The 16090-nt window shown below is 40.6% G+C and overlaps 1 protein-coding gene across 1 annotated transcript in view; it reads left to right on the top strand.

Annotated features, from left to right (window-relative positions):
* Positions 1-16024, top strand: part of bicc1 (BicC family RNA binding protein 1) — a gene marked incomplete at its 3' end in the record, with an annotated part of 65394 nt that extends 49370 nt beyond the window's left edge. Inside the window, exons 4-8 of the mRNA XM_016513237.1 lie at positions 7080-7159; positions 8357-8515; positions 10652-10705; positions 14663-14851; positions 15867-16024. Coding sequence (XP_016368723.1) covers positions 7080-7159; positions 8357-8515; positions 10652-10705; positions 14663-14851; positions 15867-16024 — 640 coding nt within the window. The remainder of the gene's footprint in view (positions 1-7079; positions 7160-8356; positions 8516-10651; positions 10706-14662; positions 14852-15866) is intronic.
* Between the last annotated feature and the right edge of the window lie 66 nt (positions 16025-16090).

The following is a 16090-nucleotide window of genomic DNA, read 5'->3' as shown; positions in this document are numbered from 1 at the left end:
TTAATAAATATTTATTTTGTTTATTTTTGTAATGTGTTTTTGTAAAGTTGTAATTTTGTCATAATACTGTTTTGATCAGTTTGCTATTTGCAATGATTAATATTTACTGTTTTTCATGGTGTGTGTGTGTGTGTGTGTGTGTGTGTGTGTGTGTGTGTTTTGGTGAATTAAGTTAAAAACTATTTGAAATAAAATTAAAAATAAAATAGTAAAATAATTGTATATTGAACCCACGACAGTTAACAAACAAAAACATACAAAAATGAATTGTTTTATTTCTGAGATAATAACAGTTGAGATTTCAATGATATTTTGACCACTGAACTAGGAAATGTCCCCAGTTTTCATTTCAGAAATCTGGTCACATTAGTTTAAATATTGTAACTCTATTCCGTCTTAAAGGAAAAGTTCACCCAAAAATGAAAATTAGCTGACTCACCCTCAGGCCATCCAAGATGTAGATGAATGTGTTTCTTCATCAGAACAGATTTGGAGAAATGTAGCTGTTACGGGGCTGACAAGACGTGAGACGTGCGGATCCATGTGCAAGCTTTTATTTAAAGCAGAAGAGGTCAGAAACACAGGCAGGGTCGAACAATGGCAAACAGGTATATGGCGGGCAAGACACAAGAATAATCCTAGGGCTAGCGTAGGTCAACGATCGGCGAACAGAATCAAAAGGGCGAGACTAGAGGGATAAATCCAGGAAAACAGGCAAAGATCAGAAACCAAGAAAACAGACAGGGCAAGACTAGGCTAGGACTGGGAAACTAACGAGGGCTCTGTAAAGTAGCTATCACTGCTGGCGATAAGCGCATACAATATTCGGCAGTTTGATAGGAGTCAGATTGAGTGATATATAGTGAATGCGTGATTGGATACAGCTGTGTGCAATCAGTGCTGTGTGCAATCAGTGCTGTGTGCAATCAGTACAATGGATGATGGGATATGTAGTCCGGGATGATGCAACAGTTTGTGTAGTGCGAGAGTCAATGTAATGGAAAGGGTGACCTCTGATGGCAAGCAGATGGAAGTTCATGGACCGGATTCGTGACAGTAGCATTACATCACTTGCTCATCAATGGATCCTCTGCAGTGAATGGGTGCCGTCAGAATGTGAAACTTAGAGCATTTTGCTAGCAATACAATAAATGTATTAATCGTTTTTAATTCATAGATAATAACAAGTGAGTTTTAAATTATATTGTTTTTCATTTCAGAAATCTGGTCTCCTTAGCTTAAATATTGTAACTGTTTTCTTAATAAGGTCTTAAACTGCTAGAACATATAGTTTAAGCCTAGATATTTCCATGAACATCTCAGGAATCCTAAACAATTTGTCAGTGCTTTCCACAAAGCCACCCTCCCTCATATTCATAACAACAAATGCACCAATGGCATGAAGATTTATGGTTTTGAAGCAATTTAATAAGCTATTTTTGCTTTGCATGCACAAATTTGTAAGTTTGAACACCATCCACACCAGCATTGCTTCATTCGGTATGCAATAGACATATAACATTACAACGTTTTAATCACTCTTGTAAATCCAACCCTTACCACTCTATGCCATTCAAAGCTGATGAGGTGGACAATAATTGCCAACGTGGAAGCTGAGAGATCCTAATCATCAGGTGTAATCCTACAAGTGTTAAACCACACTGGATTGGCATGTTTGCATGAGACGAGTCCCTTTGCATGTGATTATATTGTTGTTTTCCCCCAACACCACAGTATAAACTGCAAACCTCTAGTGAGCACTTCAGCTTTACATTACATACAATTTTAACTACGGCCAGTCTTACTATAGTGGATAACTCTAAATGCTTTGTATGTTTTCTGCTGCAAGGAATGAGAGCTGTTTTCTGCTGGAGTTGAGCTGGAGTGATTTCCTCCTGCAGTGTCTGTCCAATCAGGCCGAATGGGTGTTTTGCAGGATTTTGTGGTGGAGAAATTTGCTTCTGCGTGGGACAGTGATTTAGCGTGGCTTTTTCACTCATTCCCTCTGGCACTGAAAGCTGTCATCACGAGTTTCCTTTAAGCACCAGACCAGCAGCTATAGCACGGAAAGTCAGATGTTGTAGTGTTAGACCTGGAGCCTTGTGTTTGTCTTCCTCCTTCACAGAGAGTGAATTATATGGCTTGGCGTGTCTTGTGGGTTGCTTTAGATTCTTAAACTGCCTTGTTACTAAAACATGTATGGGCCATATGAAAATTTGTTTTATTTTTCCCAGATTACTTGTTTTCCTTTTCAATTTTTCAATTTTAATAAATGTTAATTATCAAAAAGCATATCTTCTCAACTGAATTCATAAAACTTTTCAATGTATAATTTTTTTAACTATTAAAAATTATGGTGACCATTAATGTAGAAATTCTGTGTGTTCTGTTTAAATTTTTCTGGATTCTGTGTTTTACCATTTAATACAAATGTATTATCAAAAACAATTGAATTAATATTTTAAAATGTAATCAAATGAAAATTGAACAATTACTTAAATTTTTTGGCAAACAAAGTGCTGCATAAAAGTCACATATGTAACCTTCGTTCCCTGAAGGAGGGAACGGAGACGTTACGTTAACACTGACGTTGGGGGTCTCACTTGAGAGTCCCAATCACCTCCGAGTAGTAAAATAACAGGCCAATGAACATTGCAGAGTGAAATTTGCTTGCCCAACCACTCCCCAGTACACACGTTTCAGGTTCCACTCATTCAGGTTTGTGCTGAGGAGCCAAAACCATGTTCCGGCCATTCAGCGGTGTAGTTCAAGGTTCAATAGTTACATATGTAACCGAGACGTTCCCTTTCAGTCAGTCATATTCGACGACACTGACGTTAGGGGTCCCTATGGAAAACGCCACAACCACTGAACTGTGTTACGAGGGTTGGTGATGCAGATGTGATGCTCTCATCTACCAAGTAACAACTGGCATCCCAAATCGCAACTTACCCAGTGCCCCATCTTCAGCCGAATAGTCTTTCTTACTGAAATGGAACTGAAAAGACTCACACCGAGGAGGGTCGCAGCTGCTGCTCCTTTACCCAGAGTAAAGACTGCTTCAGCTCTCTCAATTCCAGCCATGACCAGTTGCATTACACTGGGGAAGCGTGCCTAAGTCAGTGCGGAGAAGGATGCTATGAAGACCACATCCTGCCCGAAGGGAGGTAACATGTAGAGAGTACTCATATGGGCTGACAGCAGGGCAGTACTACATATGACATAAGTCACTGCGGTAGATCCTGCCAGAAAATGGGAGGAACTACTACCAAATCAGAGACTAGGCAGAAGTAATTCTATCAAGAGAAGACACAGGTTTACCAACAGGAAAACTGTACTGTGGAAGAATACATACATGGGATTACCAGAAGCGAATCATTATGTGAAGAGTGGGGCAGGGCCGAGAGCCGTGGGAGCGGAGCGAGGCCTGTGGAGTTAATGATAATGAGCCGTTCACCATGTTTGGGGAGGAGCAGGGAACGGGAGCCATCGCCATCCGGAAGGATAAAAGGAGGGGTGACGACAGTGTTGGATGAGAGAGGACCAGGCCTGGATTTTATGTTGTTGTTTTATGCGGCAGTCGTCCGTGAGAGGCTGCCGCTTTTACTTTCATTTTGTGTTTGTTTGTTTATTTATTTGTTAAAGTATGTTTAAATGTTCGCTGGTTCCCGCCTCCTTCTTCCCGATCTACGAACTGTGTTACATTGGTGCCGAAACCCGGGAGGAAGGAGGGACACGCTGCCAGAGAGCCCTCGCTGCTGAGGGGGATCACGGTGCTAAGGAGGTCGGGCAGCAGGAAGGAGCGGAGACTGCCGGTGGCTGCCTGAGGTGGTGGTGCTGGAATGATGGAAGACGAGGTGGGACGGAGGGATCGCTACTACGCTCCTTGGTCAAGGAGGGGTGGCTGCCGTCCGAGAGGGAGCGGAGGAGTCGGCGCCGTTCACCATGTTTGGGGAGGAGCAGGGAACGGGAGCCATCGCCATCCGCCAGGAGGCAGAGGAGCATCGGGCCGTCCACCAAAGATGTCCAGTACCATGGCACCGCGCATGGCACCGCGAGTAGCATGGCACTGCGAGTGAGAGCCTCTCAGTTGGTTGAGGACCAAGCAGCAGTGTGTCCAGGAACCGGACCAAGAATTTTTTATTTTCCTCTCTCCCCTCTCTCGTCTCTGTCTCTCTTCATCCTTCCGTCTCCTTTTCTCTCGCCTCCTCTGTCCTTACTCCCAGGTACACTGCGGCCGCTGTGATCGGATCCCCCCAGAGGGGGGGGGGAGTAGACCGCAGTCTCGGGAGTACCCCCAGCCTGCGAGGGGCGATGGGGGTATGTGGCGAGTGAGGCGGGGGCAAGAGCGAGAGCCGTGGGAATGGAAAGAGGCCGGTGGAGTTAATGATAATGAGCGACACCTGCGCCACTCACCGGTCTCACGTCCCACGGAGGAGCTCCGGAAGGATAAAAGGAGGAGTAACGACAGTGTTGGATGAGAGAGGACCAGGCCTTGATTTTCACCAAGCTCAGTACAGGGACTGACTGAAGGGGCAAGCAAACACAAGAACTGAGCATGGCATCAGCCTCCTCCGCCGAGCCTGACAGCCGAAGGGTGCTGGAGGATGCTCAGTCCAGGGTTCGTCAGGTGAGGAACACGGATGTAGAGATGCATAGCGCTCACACTCCCTGTTGGACCAGTGGCGGAACAGAATGAAACAGACGACTCTCCCCGGCCCTCCTCCAGTGGGGAGGAGCAGTGTATTCACCACTTCCTGGGCAAGAGCAGTCCCCTCTATCTCTGGGTCATCTGAGTCAGGGCCGCTTCGCTGTCCACTTGGAGGGCTTAGCAGCTGCCTGGGGCACGGACTGCGTCGCTTTCCTATGGATGGCCCAAAGTTACAGGCGACGCCATGCCGGAGCAGATGCAGAAACGGAGGGAGATGCTTTCGGCAGCGAACAGACTGGGGGCCAGCCCTAGGCAGCCTGGTGGCGGTGGTCACATGACGGGGCAGGATGCGTTTGATGGCTTCCGACTGTTTTTGATCTGTCTGAGAGTGTCGCCGAAAAGGCCAGCTTGGGTGTTGGGGACGTCAAGAAAGTGCACTTTGTCGGTGTTGCACATCTCCACAAGGTTCAGCCAGAGATGGCTCTCCTGGACCACCAAAGTGGACATTGCCTGGCCGAGGGCCCACGCAATGACCTTATTCACCCAGAGGCAAAGTGGGTCACCGTGTGCGGTTCCTCATAACTACCCCCATGCAATACAGTGCTTTGGCCTGATATATTTGCAGTATGGCCATCGCATACAGGGTGGAGGCAGCCTGTCCATTGGCAAGTAAGTCTGAGCAGTGAAAGCTGACATCAGCTCACTGGCCAGGACAGGAGGCATGCATGAGGCATGTAAGCACTGCAATCACACTCTCCGTCTGGGGAATCTCTGTGCACTCCCAGGTGGCCCCAAAATCAAGGGTAGTGAGTGTGGAGGAGGTTGCGCGATGGTACGTGACACGAAAGAGGAGTGGGAGGTCCGTGGGGACTGACCAGGCAAACAGCTCACGCTATAATCCTCTGATCTTCCAGAGCGTTAGTCAGCGTGAGGCTGAGTAGCGGCAGAGGGGACTCAAGCATTCACGAAGATAGAGAGTTGTGATCGCAGTGTCACCATGGTTATGCTCTTGCAGCGAGGGCATAAACCATCCACAAAAACTGTCTCAGCATGCTTATCAGGCACGTGAGACAGCGACTGTGGCCATCAGAAGAGGCCAAAAAAATGACCACATCCAGAAACGCACAGACGGAGAGGCATCTTTAAAAAGATGCTCACTGCCGTATTGCTCTTTTAGGGTAAACTGCTCTTTTATTTGCTGAAGCACCCAAGGGGGAATCGCTGCACTCATCTGTGCAAAAATACTGGCGGAACACAGCTGAATGCGCCGTCAGAATCGCCAGCAGCAAGAGAGATTTTGCTTCTCTTCTACTCTTTTGGAGATGAATGGGAGAGTGATCGCTCAAACACAAACAACCACTCGGCTCCGAAGCAAAAATCTGAATGAGTGAATGCATGCCGCCCTCTTGTATACCCGTGTACGGGGGAGTGGCTGGGTATGCAAATTCCACTCGCTAATGTTCATTGGCCTGTTTTTACTACTCAGTGGTGATTGGGACTCCCAAGTGAGACCCCTAACGTCAGTGTCGACGTAATGTCAAACGAATATTGAATTTCATAAGGCTTTTTATTCCAATCATTGGTATCTTATTGTCTAAGTGGGCGGTTCTTGGGTGGAAAACGTTATAAAATGGACCAGACATTTTGCCATTAGTCAGAAGTCTTTCTGTGGGACACTAAACAGAGGTTTAATTCATGTTGGCATAAAGGTTGGGGAAGTAGATTAGTTCAGGGGAATTTGGGGGGGGTTTGCAGCACAATGAGACAGATGTTTATGGTGCAGAAGTCAATGACAGAATGAGCAAGTGCTGGAATAATATACATTTTGTCTGAAATTATTTAACCATGAAGTACTGAATGCAGTTTTCTGCTAGCCCTACTTGAACCCAACATTATTCATGTGAGATATGACTTGCTACATAAATCAATGTATATATGAATGATCATATCAATGCACGATCATATCGTTGATGAAGCTTTATGATGAATATAATAACTTTTTTTCTGAAAATGTAAATTTTGATTGCCTATGCAGAACTGACTTACTACTGTGAGGTATTTTGAGTAGTTTTTTTTTATTTTGGTACACTACCATTCAAAAATGTTTTGAAAGAAGTCTAATATGCTCACCAAATACCGTAAAAATAGTAATAATGTGAGATATTATTAGTTTGAAATAACTGTTTTCTATTTAAATATATTTTAAAATGTCATTTATTCCCGTGATGCAAAGATGTACTTTCTGCATCATTACTCCAGTCTTCAGTACAAGATCCTTCAGAAATCGTTCTAATATACTGATTTGCTGCTCAAAACAGTTGTGCTGATTAGTCAGTGGTTTAACTACTTATTTTTTTCCTAATGAAAATGCTGTATATGGGGTAAATAAACCTTATGACATGACTTACACTATTTTTTTTTCTTTCAGATCCACATATCAAAGTTAGTGGTAAGAGGGACAATGTGAAGGAAGCCAAGGAGAAGATCATGTCTGTTCTGGACACTAAGGTGAGCATGTCAAGTCATATTGGGTAATTCTTATTTGATATGTCATTGTGCATTTCAAAAATGCCTCATTCGTCATCCCTGTCATTCTTGGTTGCTGTAGTAGCTGGATGAATTGGTTTTAGGACAGCTGTGACATTTGAAGCAATGGAATTTGAAGATCCTGAGAGGAAATATGTGGAGCCTGACATCAAGAGCTCCTCATATACAGTATTTATAAGGAATGAATCATGGCTTAAATCACACTGGGCAAAAGGAAGACAAATGTCATTGCATGGTACCTTTGGGTGACTCTGAAGCCATTGGGGGTTCAGGAGCAGCTGACATCTGTGGTATCTGCTTTATCAAAACATTAGAGATTGTTATAGAAATTGTACAACTGATTTTAGACTATATCCATTCTTCTGGTAATTTGTGCCAGACAGAATGCAGAACATCCACCAACTCCAACTGAAGAGTTTGTTGTAACATCACTATATATTTGTGTGGTAATTCCCTAAAATTGTTGATGTGAAATGGGAAATGTTGTGTATTGACATCTGTCTGTAGACTTGATGTAATGAAAAACTGACTTGGCTGTAGCTCATTGATCTAATTCAGTCTGTCACAACTTTAATGAAGCTACTCAAAGGGGCGGGATCTGTTTTCCTGTATTTTAAAGTGAAGCAATTTTGTTCACTTTTAAAATATGTTCAGTGTTTCAATATTGAAAGTGCAAGCAACTTCCTCGGCTCAAAAAGCACTGCATTGATGCTAAGCACAATTAGCCACCATGAGCAAACACGGCGTATTTTGAATCAGATGCTTCTGGGAAGTCCTGTGCCTGCCAAGCAAGTATCATTGAGTCATTGAGATAAATAAGTAAAAATAAATGCAATAAAAACAGTAATATTGTGAAATAGTTTTACAATTTACAATAACAGTTTTGCATTTGAATATATTTTCAGATGTAATTTATCCCTGTGATGGCAAAACTGAATTTTCAGCGGCCATTACTCTATTATTATCAATGTTAAAATCAATTGTGCTGCTTCATATTTTTGTGACACATTTTTTAAATCAGATACTTCTGGTATATATGCGGTACTTCTGATATATATGGGAATGCTATTGGACAAATAATGGCATAGAAATGACACCTTTAAACCGAGGTGGCTATGGTACCGCAGTTAATACAATCCGACTCTTTTGTTTCCTCAGAGCAATCGCGTGACTCTAAAGATGGACGTCTCACATACCGAGCATTCACATGTCATCGGCAAAGGGGGGAACAATATCAAGAAGGTGATGGAGGACACGGGCTGTCACATCCACTTCCCCGACTCCAACCGCAACAACCAGGCTGAGAAGAGCAACCAGGTGGGATTCTGACTTACCCAGCTCATGTAAACATGTCCAAATCTCATTTCACCCCAACAATCAAAAGAGAAAATATAAGAAACTGCTGAAATTTGTGCATAAACAAAAATGACGCCTATTTTTAGGACCGGTAGAATCTTTATTATTTTAGCATTATTTTTATAATAATTAAGCACAAGTTTTCATTTACATAATGTGTATGTACGTTTTACTTTGTTATTATTTTCAGTAGCTGTAATTCAGTATTTTTTTTAAATAATTGAATAAATATCACTGCAATAATATGTCTTAATTAGGTATGATTAATTGTCATATAAATAATGATAAATGTCAAAAATTGTGATGTTCTAAAAATAACTTTTTTATTAAAAGTAAATTAATCAATCGGTGATAAAACAAGTATCTTATGCTGCATTTATTCGATTTAAAAAACAGAGTAAAAAACTGTGCTATTGTGTAATATTATTACAATTTAACTGTTTTCTGTTTTAGATTACTGTAAAATGTAATTGTATTCCTGTTGAATTTTCAGCATCATTCCTCTAGTCTTCAGTGTCACATGATCCTTCAGAATTAATTCTGATATGCTGATTTGATGCATTAGTAAGAAACATTTCTAATTTTTTATAAAAGTTGAAAACAGTGCTGCTTAATATTTTTGTAGATACTGATAATGTTTTTTTGTCCAGATTATTCTTTTTTTATTAAAAGTAAATTAATCAATCGGTGATAAAACAAGTATCTTATGCTGCATTTATTCGATTTAAAAAACAGAGTAAAAAACTGTGCTATTGTGTAATATTATTACAATTTAACTGTTTTCTGTTTTAGATTACTGTAAAATGTAATTGTATTCCTGTTGAATTTTCAGCATCATTCCTCTAGTCTTCAGTGTCACATGATCCTTCAGAATTAATTCTGATATGCTGATTTGATGCATTAGTAAGAAACATTTCTAATTTTTATAAAAGTTGAAAACAGTGCTGCTTAATATTTTTGTAGATACTGATAATGTTTTTTTTGTCCAGATTATTCTTTTGTAACATTATAAAAGTCCTTCCTGTCACTTTTGATCAATTTTATGCATCCTTGCTGATTAAAAGTATTAATCTCCTTAAGAAATCTTTTGAATGGAAGAGTATTTGCAAAAATAATAACATAATTTATACTTATAAATTATATGTATATTTAAAATTACATTCTTGTTATTTTGGGATGAAACATGACCTGGACATGATCTTGACAGGTTTCTTGAGATATCCACCCAAATATTATTATGCATATTGTCTGCAGCCTAAGGGAGGATAAAGACTGAGCCATAATTGGATGCGAGACAGGTTTCCAGACTTGATGAAGTGGGGAATGTGGAAATTGAGCAATGGCATGGCATGGTTCAGAGTGGCTGGTACTTGCTGACAGGTGAATGAGTCAGGCTAGAATGAAGAAATCTCACCTCCTAGTGGTGCTTGCATGATAACATTTGGCAGACGAGTATTTTTCATTCTTAAGGGATTAGTTCACCAAAAATGAAAATAATTTACTCACCCCCATGTCGTTCCAAGCGCATTACTTTGTTTTGTTTTTTTCTGTGGAAAACAAATGGAAATCAAATAAAACTTTCAGAGGAGGAGCCTGTATGACTTGTGCAGTATATTCATTCATCATGTCATCATTTAAAGGAACACTCCACTATTTTTAAAAATAGGCTCATTTTCCCCGGAATGAGAGTATAGTTCCTAGCCATATCGGCCTAGAAAATCGCAACTTTTCATTTTCCGTCAGTCTTAGTACACTTGTAACTACAGAAGAGTCAAGTTTTAAGTAGGAAAAATATAGAAACTCTTTGGTCTTTTTTGAGCGAGATGCTAACGGTCTAATCAGATTCAATGATCTATGCTAAGCTACAGCTAAAAGTGCTACCGCCAGACCCGGAGATCGGCTGAATGGATTCGAAAACGGTAAAACTCAACTGTTTAACTCTAGGGGAGTTGGAAAATGAGCCTATTTTCAAAAATAGTGGAGTGTTCCTTTAAATTAATTTTTTTATTGTTTTAAGTCATACCAAATGATGTACTAGACTCCACTTCCTTTACTTCCATGAACATGCATGTGACTTTCTTGTTCCTTTTTCTGCAGGTGTCCATAGCTGGCCAGCCCGGAGGAGTGGAGGCCGCCAGAGCCCGAATTCGGGTAAATAAATATTTATAATATGATAAAGGCAGGAAATAGAAGTGGGAGGCTGCTATTTATCTTGAGGAAGTTGACAGGTACAGGGGGTGTAAACATAAATGATTTTTTTTTTTGGATGAGATAAACACATTCCTCAACATCCCAGCGGTCATCTTGGCAACACAACAAGCAGCATTCATCTTTCTCCGGATGTTTCTAGTTGAGAAAATAGTGCTTGAATCAGAACTGCTGCCCTCTGTTGGTATTGTGTAAGCATTACAGCCACTTCTATCCATTTCAATGGCATAAACACCTTCCTTTCACAAAGCTGTACAGGCAAAAGCCTTTTAATAGGATAAAACATGAGGAATAAGAAAGTTGTAAGAAGCATTTGACACTCAAGGTCTTGAGTTTTACTTATAAGACCAACTTTAATAATGGTTTGATGCAGAACACATGGTGCCAATTGAAGCTGGTTTGAAACTGCAGTTCTAGTGATATCTTGACTGTTTGGCCGAGTGTCGCCTGTGTACTCCTGCTCCATCCAGACTCTCTCCTCAGATTTCACCAGCGCCAGGGCTCTGCACACGTGCTTCCTCCTCAGATAGAACCAAGAAAAACAAGCCAAAGCATTCGAGCACAGCGGGCTTCCTTAGTGTTTGCATAAAGACTGAGCCCCAATTAACTCGAGGACGTTCTACACAAGAAACTATCATAAGCCTTCACTATTGTTTCACGAAGCAATTTGTATAAAATGAGTACCTTTGAAAAACCCAGGCCGCTCCATTTTGCATGTACAAAACATATCTGTGGGTGAAATGTACATTTGAGGGAAGGATGTTAGTGGGACAGCCTCACTTTTTCTCTTCCTCGTTCAAGTGACCAGAAATGCTGGGAATTCTTCTCGTGACCACCTAATCATCTCCTTTTTCCTCTTTTCTCTCTTCAAAAGACCTTCACCCACATTAGTTTTGGTGCTTTATTGTGCCATTGCACCCATGTGAATGGTATAACGCGAGCATAATTCTCACTCTTAACCTCAAGTCAGGTTTTCAGTCTCTTTTCAGACCAACTTGTTTGTTTGTGGATTGTTGTGGTAAAGTTCGAATGCAATGAAATGAACCCTGACAGGTTTCTGTCCTACCATTAAAAGTGAAGGGAACCACAAGTTAAAAGATCCAAAAAGGTTATAAAGAAGGCTTAAAACAAATCCTTTAGAATCAAGCTGTTTAATCCAAGTCTTAGATAAAGTCCAAGTCCAAGATAGGGATAAATTCACGTTATATGATAACTAAATGATGACAGAACTTTTATTTTTGCAAGAACTGTCTCTTTAATGTAATGTTCTACAAAGTTCAATGATAAGTTACAGTGTCCACAATAAAAAAAAAAGAAAAAAGTATTTTAACATCTTTTGTTTTAATTGTATTTGTGATAGTTTTGATAAATTGTCCATTTTCAAGAAGAGCGTGTGTGTGTGTGTGTGTGTGTGTGTGTATGTGTTTAACAAATAAAAATTCCTACATTTTGGGGAATTGCATTACATTTTACAACCTGAACTGACCTTGTCTTGTCATGAAAAGTTTTTTTTTCCTCTAAGAAATGATAATAAAATATTATTCCAAACTTAAAGGCATAGTTCACCCAAAAATGACAATTCTGTCATCATTTAGTCACCCTCATGTCATTCCAAACCTGTATGAGTTTCTTTCTTCTGCTAAACACAAAAGAAGATATTTTGAAGAACATGGGTAACCAAACGGAAATGGAAAAAATATATATAGTGTATTATGGAAGTCAATGGCTACCGTCAACTGTTTGCAATAACATGAGGGTGAGTAAGCAATGACAATATTTTCATTTGAAGTAGGTTTTATGATATAAGGACACTTGTATCACCATGACATTTTTTTTACATTATGGCCCCCAGTAACTATCAAAATGTATTTTAATTCAGAAATTAAAAACGTCATCACAGAAGAGTTGTATTCAACATTGAGCTTCATGTCATTGACCCACAAGCAAAATGCTTGACCCCACGTGCTTGGCCATGTCTCAACGCTTGAGTGATTAGCCCATTTAAAGTTTAGCCTTGCTTTCTCGGAGGAGACGAGTTCATTTCAATGGAATGATCAACAGATCATCTTCCTCGCTCTATGGATGCGTGTTGTCTGTGAAAACAGAAAGCAAATACAGAAGTTATTGATTCCACAGAAGGTCAGAGGAAAGCTCAAACCTCTTGTTTGTAAAAGATCGGAATACAGCACTCCTCTCCAAATTCCTTAATAATAAGCAAAACAAAAACACAGAAGGTTTTTGTTTGGAAAGCTCCGCTCATAGCCGATGCATAAGCCTTTAGTTAAAAATAAGCATAGTTATGTTTTTAATAGCTGAAAATGAGGAGAACCATTAACAAAGATGAATGATTGGAATTCCAAAGCTCGCTCCATGACGGATACCCTGCTCCCAGCTAAAGTTGAACCTAATAAACATCTCCTTGTCTAAAGGGAGAGTGACTGTCCTGACCACATCTAAAGGGGAAGAGAATGTCTTTCATTTTGGCCCCCGGTACAGAACATGAGGGTGACTGGAGCCCCCAAAGCATATGGGACTGATCAGAGCCGCATTTTTAAGGCTTGGCCATTCATTCTGTTTACCAATTCAGTTTGGTAAGGCACTGTTTGCTGGGCTTTTGATGACCCTAAATCACAGGAGAATGATGGGAAATATTTGCTTATTCCGCTTTGTTTCTAAAGACTTCATGGCTTGAAAGTCGGCCAAATGCCCTGCTAGCAGTAACTGTAATTTTTACCAGCATTCATTCAGAGCAAACCATGTTGTTTACATTTTAAAGCCAAGCGCACACTGTCTTGTCGCCCTGTGCACATTTAAAAACTTGAGTTACTTGTTTAGTATTGTCAAAATCATTATGCGCACAAGTGATTGTAGACTGTGTGCATCAGTTACAGTCGATCTCTTTCTCAGCTGTGGTTATAGTCCCAAAAATGCATTCCTGCTCACAGCTAAGCAGGAGTTGATTCTTGAAGCCTTCAACCAAAAATGAAAATTTGCTGAAAATTTACTCACCCTAGGCCATCCTAGGTGTAGAGTTTGTTTCTTCACCAGAACAGATTTGGAGAAATTTATTACAAATTACATCACTTGCTCAGCAATGGATCCTCTGCAGTGAATGGGTGCCGTCAGAATGAGAGTCCAAAAAATCTAAAGAAACAAATCCATCAAGGTGTTTTAACTGTAAACCATCACTTCTGGCCAAAATATGCGTCCATCCATAATATCCACAATAATGTTTCCTCCAGTGGAAAAAGTCCATCCCCTATTGTCCTCTCACATCAAAATCCACAGACATATTTGTTTACAACTGTTTTTATTTATTATTATTGTTGCTTATAATCGGTGCTTCATTACTGATAGAGGATTTTAGCGGTTTGAAGCCAAAAAAATCTTGATGAATTTGTTCATCCAGACATGCAGCTTTTCACTTCACAAGATGTCAAATGATGTCGACTTGAGTGGTGTGGATTACTTGTGGATTATTGTGATGTTTTTATCAGCTATTTGAACTCTCATTCTGACGGCACCCATTCACTGCAGAGGATAAAAAAAAAATACTTTTAGGATTTGACACGTGTGTATTCAATGCAATTAATTTTTCACAAGGAATATCTTGGGCTGTTGCTCATGTGGGAGACATGGGTTTGAATCTGTTCCTGCCCAGTCCTCCTGTCTTCCCCATAGTTTCCTGTTTACTCTATTCTGTCTCTTTGTATTAAAATGTTTCAAAAGCCCCCCAAAAAAGATATGGCCATTTGAACCAGATTGGGTCTGTTGATGAATTACCCATAATCCTTACCTGCCACCAGCAGAAATCACAAAACTGATATCAATCTAATTAATATAATTCAGCATTGATCATTTAGATTACATTAACTGATAGGTCTGTTGGTCTTCTTTCAGGAGCTGCTCCCGCTGGTGTTGATGTTCGAGCTGCCAGTCATAGTGCAGCTGAACCCTGACCCCAGCTCTCCTGCCATCCAGCACATCTCCCAGACATACAACATCTCTGTGGCCTTCAAACAGAGGTCCAGACTCTATGGAGCGACAGGAGTGGTGCGGGGCTCACAGAATAATGCTGCGGCCGTGAAGGTGAGACATTCATAAACACGTATATGGGGCAAATTCTCCAGTTGCAGTTTGTTTTTTTCCCCCTATATTATACACATCACTTTCTGAATTTAGAATATTTCATTGCATTGTGTTTTTTTGGGAGGTATTTTTTTTTATTTTTTTTTATTTTTATTTTTTTATAGAATTAATGTTCTCAGTCATTTAAATATTAACTATCATTTAAGTATCAACTTCACTAATAACATCTTTCCCTCCACTGCAGCTCTCAGATCACATTTGCATTTTTGCATTTGCAATGTTAAGTTTTCTAATGTAAACCTAGCATTGTGTTATTGATTGATATATTTGGTGTAATCTTACAGGACAAAACAATATGTCTTGCATGGCTTAATGTAGAGGAAAATAAAAGATTTCTCAGCAAAGGAAGAAATCACAGGACTTATTGTTAAAAGTGGCACAGTATTTGGAGTCTTTGAATATTGCATACATTAGGAGGGTTGTGAAAATTTTATAATGCTTTAAAGTTGGGATATATGTGCTGTGGTATCTAAGATATGTGACCCTGGATCACAAAACCAGTCATAAGGGTAAATTTTTCGAAATTGAGATGTATACATCATCTCAAAGCTGAATAAATAATCTTTCCATTGATGTATGTGTCAGACTCTGTCCCGTGTTTTGTATGTGTTTTTCTCTGTGACCCAGTTTCTGTCTCCCACGTATTCAGTTAATTTCATCCCAGGTGTTTCTCATGTGTAATTTTCAATGATCCCAGATGTGTCTCCTTAGTCCCTCATCATCCTGTGTTTAAAAGTCTGAGTCCTTTTAGTTAGTGTGTTCCGGTATTGTTTTTGTCTCCTCCTCGTGCTACGTGTGATTCCCTGCGATACAAATAAACTCTTTGGTTTGTACTCCTGGTCTCCTCGTTCCGTGCTCCTCACAGTAGCAAACACGTGACAGAATACCGGACCAAAACAGAAAGTGAGCGGCGACTTTTTTACTCGCGTTTGTTTTTTCTGCTTTTTTTGAAAAGTTTTTTGTTTTCCTTGTTTTACCCGCGGCTATGGAAATTGCTGCTCGCTTCTCCGCCCTAGCTCGCCTCGATCTCCCCTTCTACGAGTACGCCAGGGAGTTCTGCAAGCTCGCCGCGGTGACGGCATTTGAGGACGCCGTCCTTAATCAGCTGTTCTGGCTCGGGGCCAACTACCATCGCCCCGTGGACCTCCCAGACACCACTGGACTAACTTGGAGGGAAGG

This window comes from Sinocyclocheilus rhinocerous, unplaced genomic scaffold (assembly GCF_001515625.1).
Source record: "Sinocyclocheilus rhinocerous isolate Xijiao unplaced genomic scaffold, SAMN03320098_v1.1 scaffold24, whole genome shotgun sequence".
NCBI lineage: Eukaryota > Metazoa > Chordata > Actinopteri > Cypriniformes > Cyprinidae > Sinocyclocheilus > Sinocyclocheilus rhinocerous.
The sequence above is the reverse complement of the archived record's forward strand: the minus strand, read 5'-3'. Positions and strand labels throughout refer to the sequence as shown.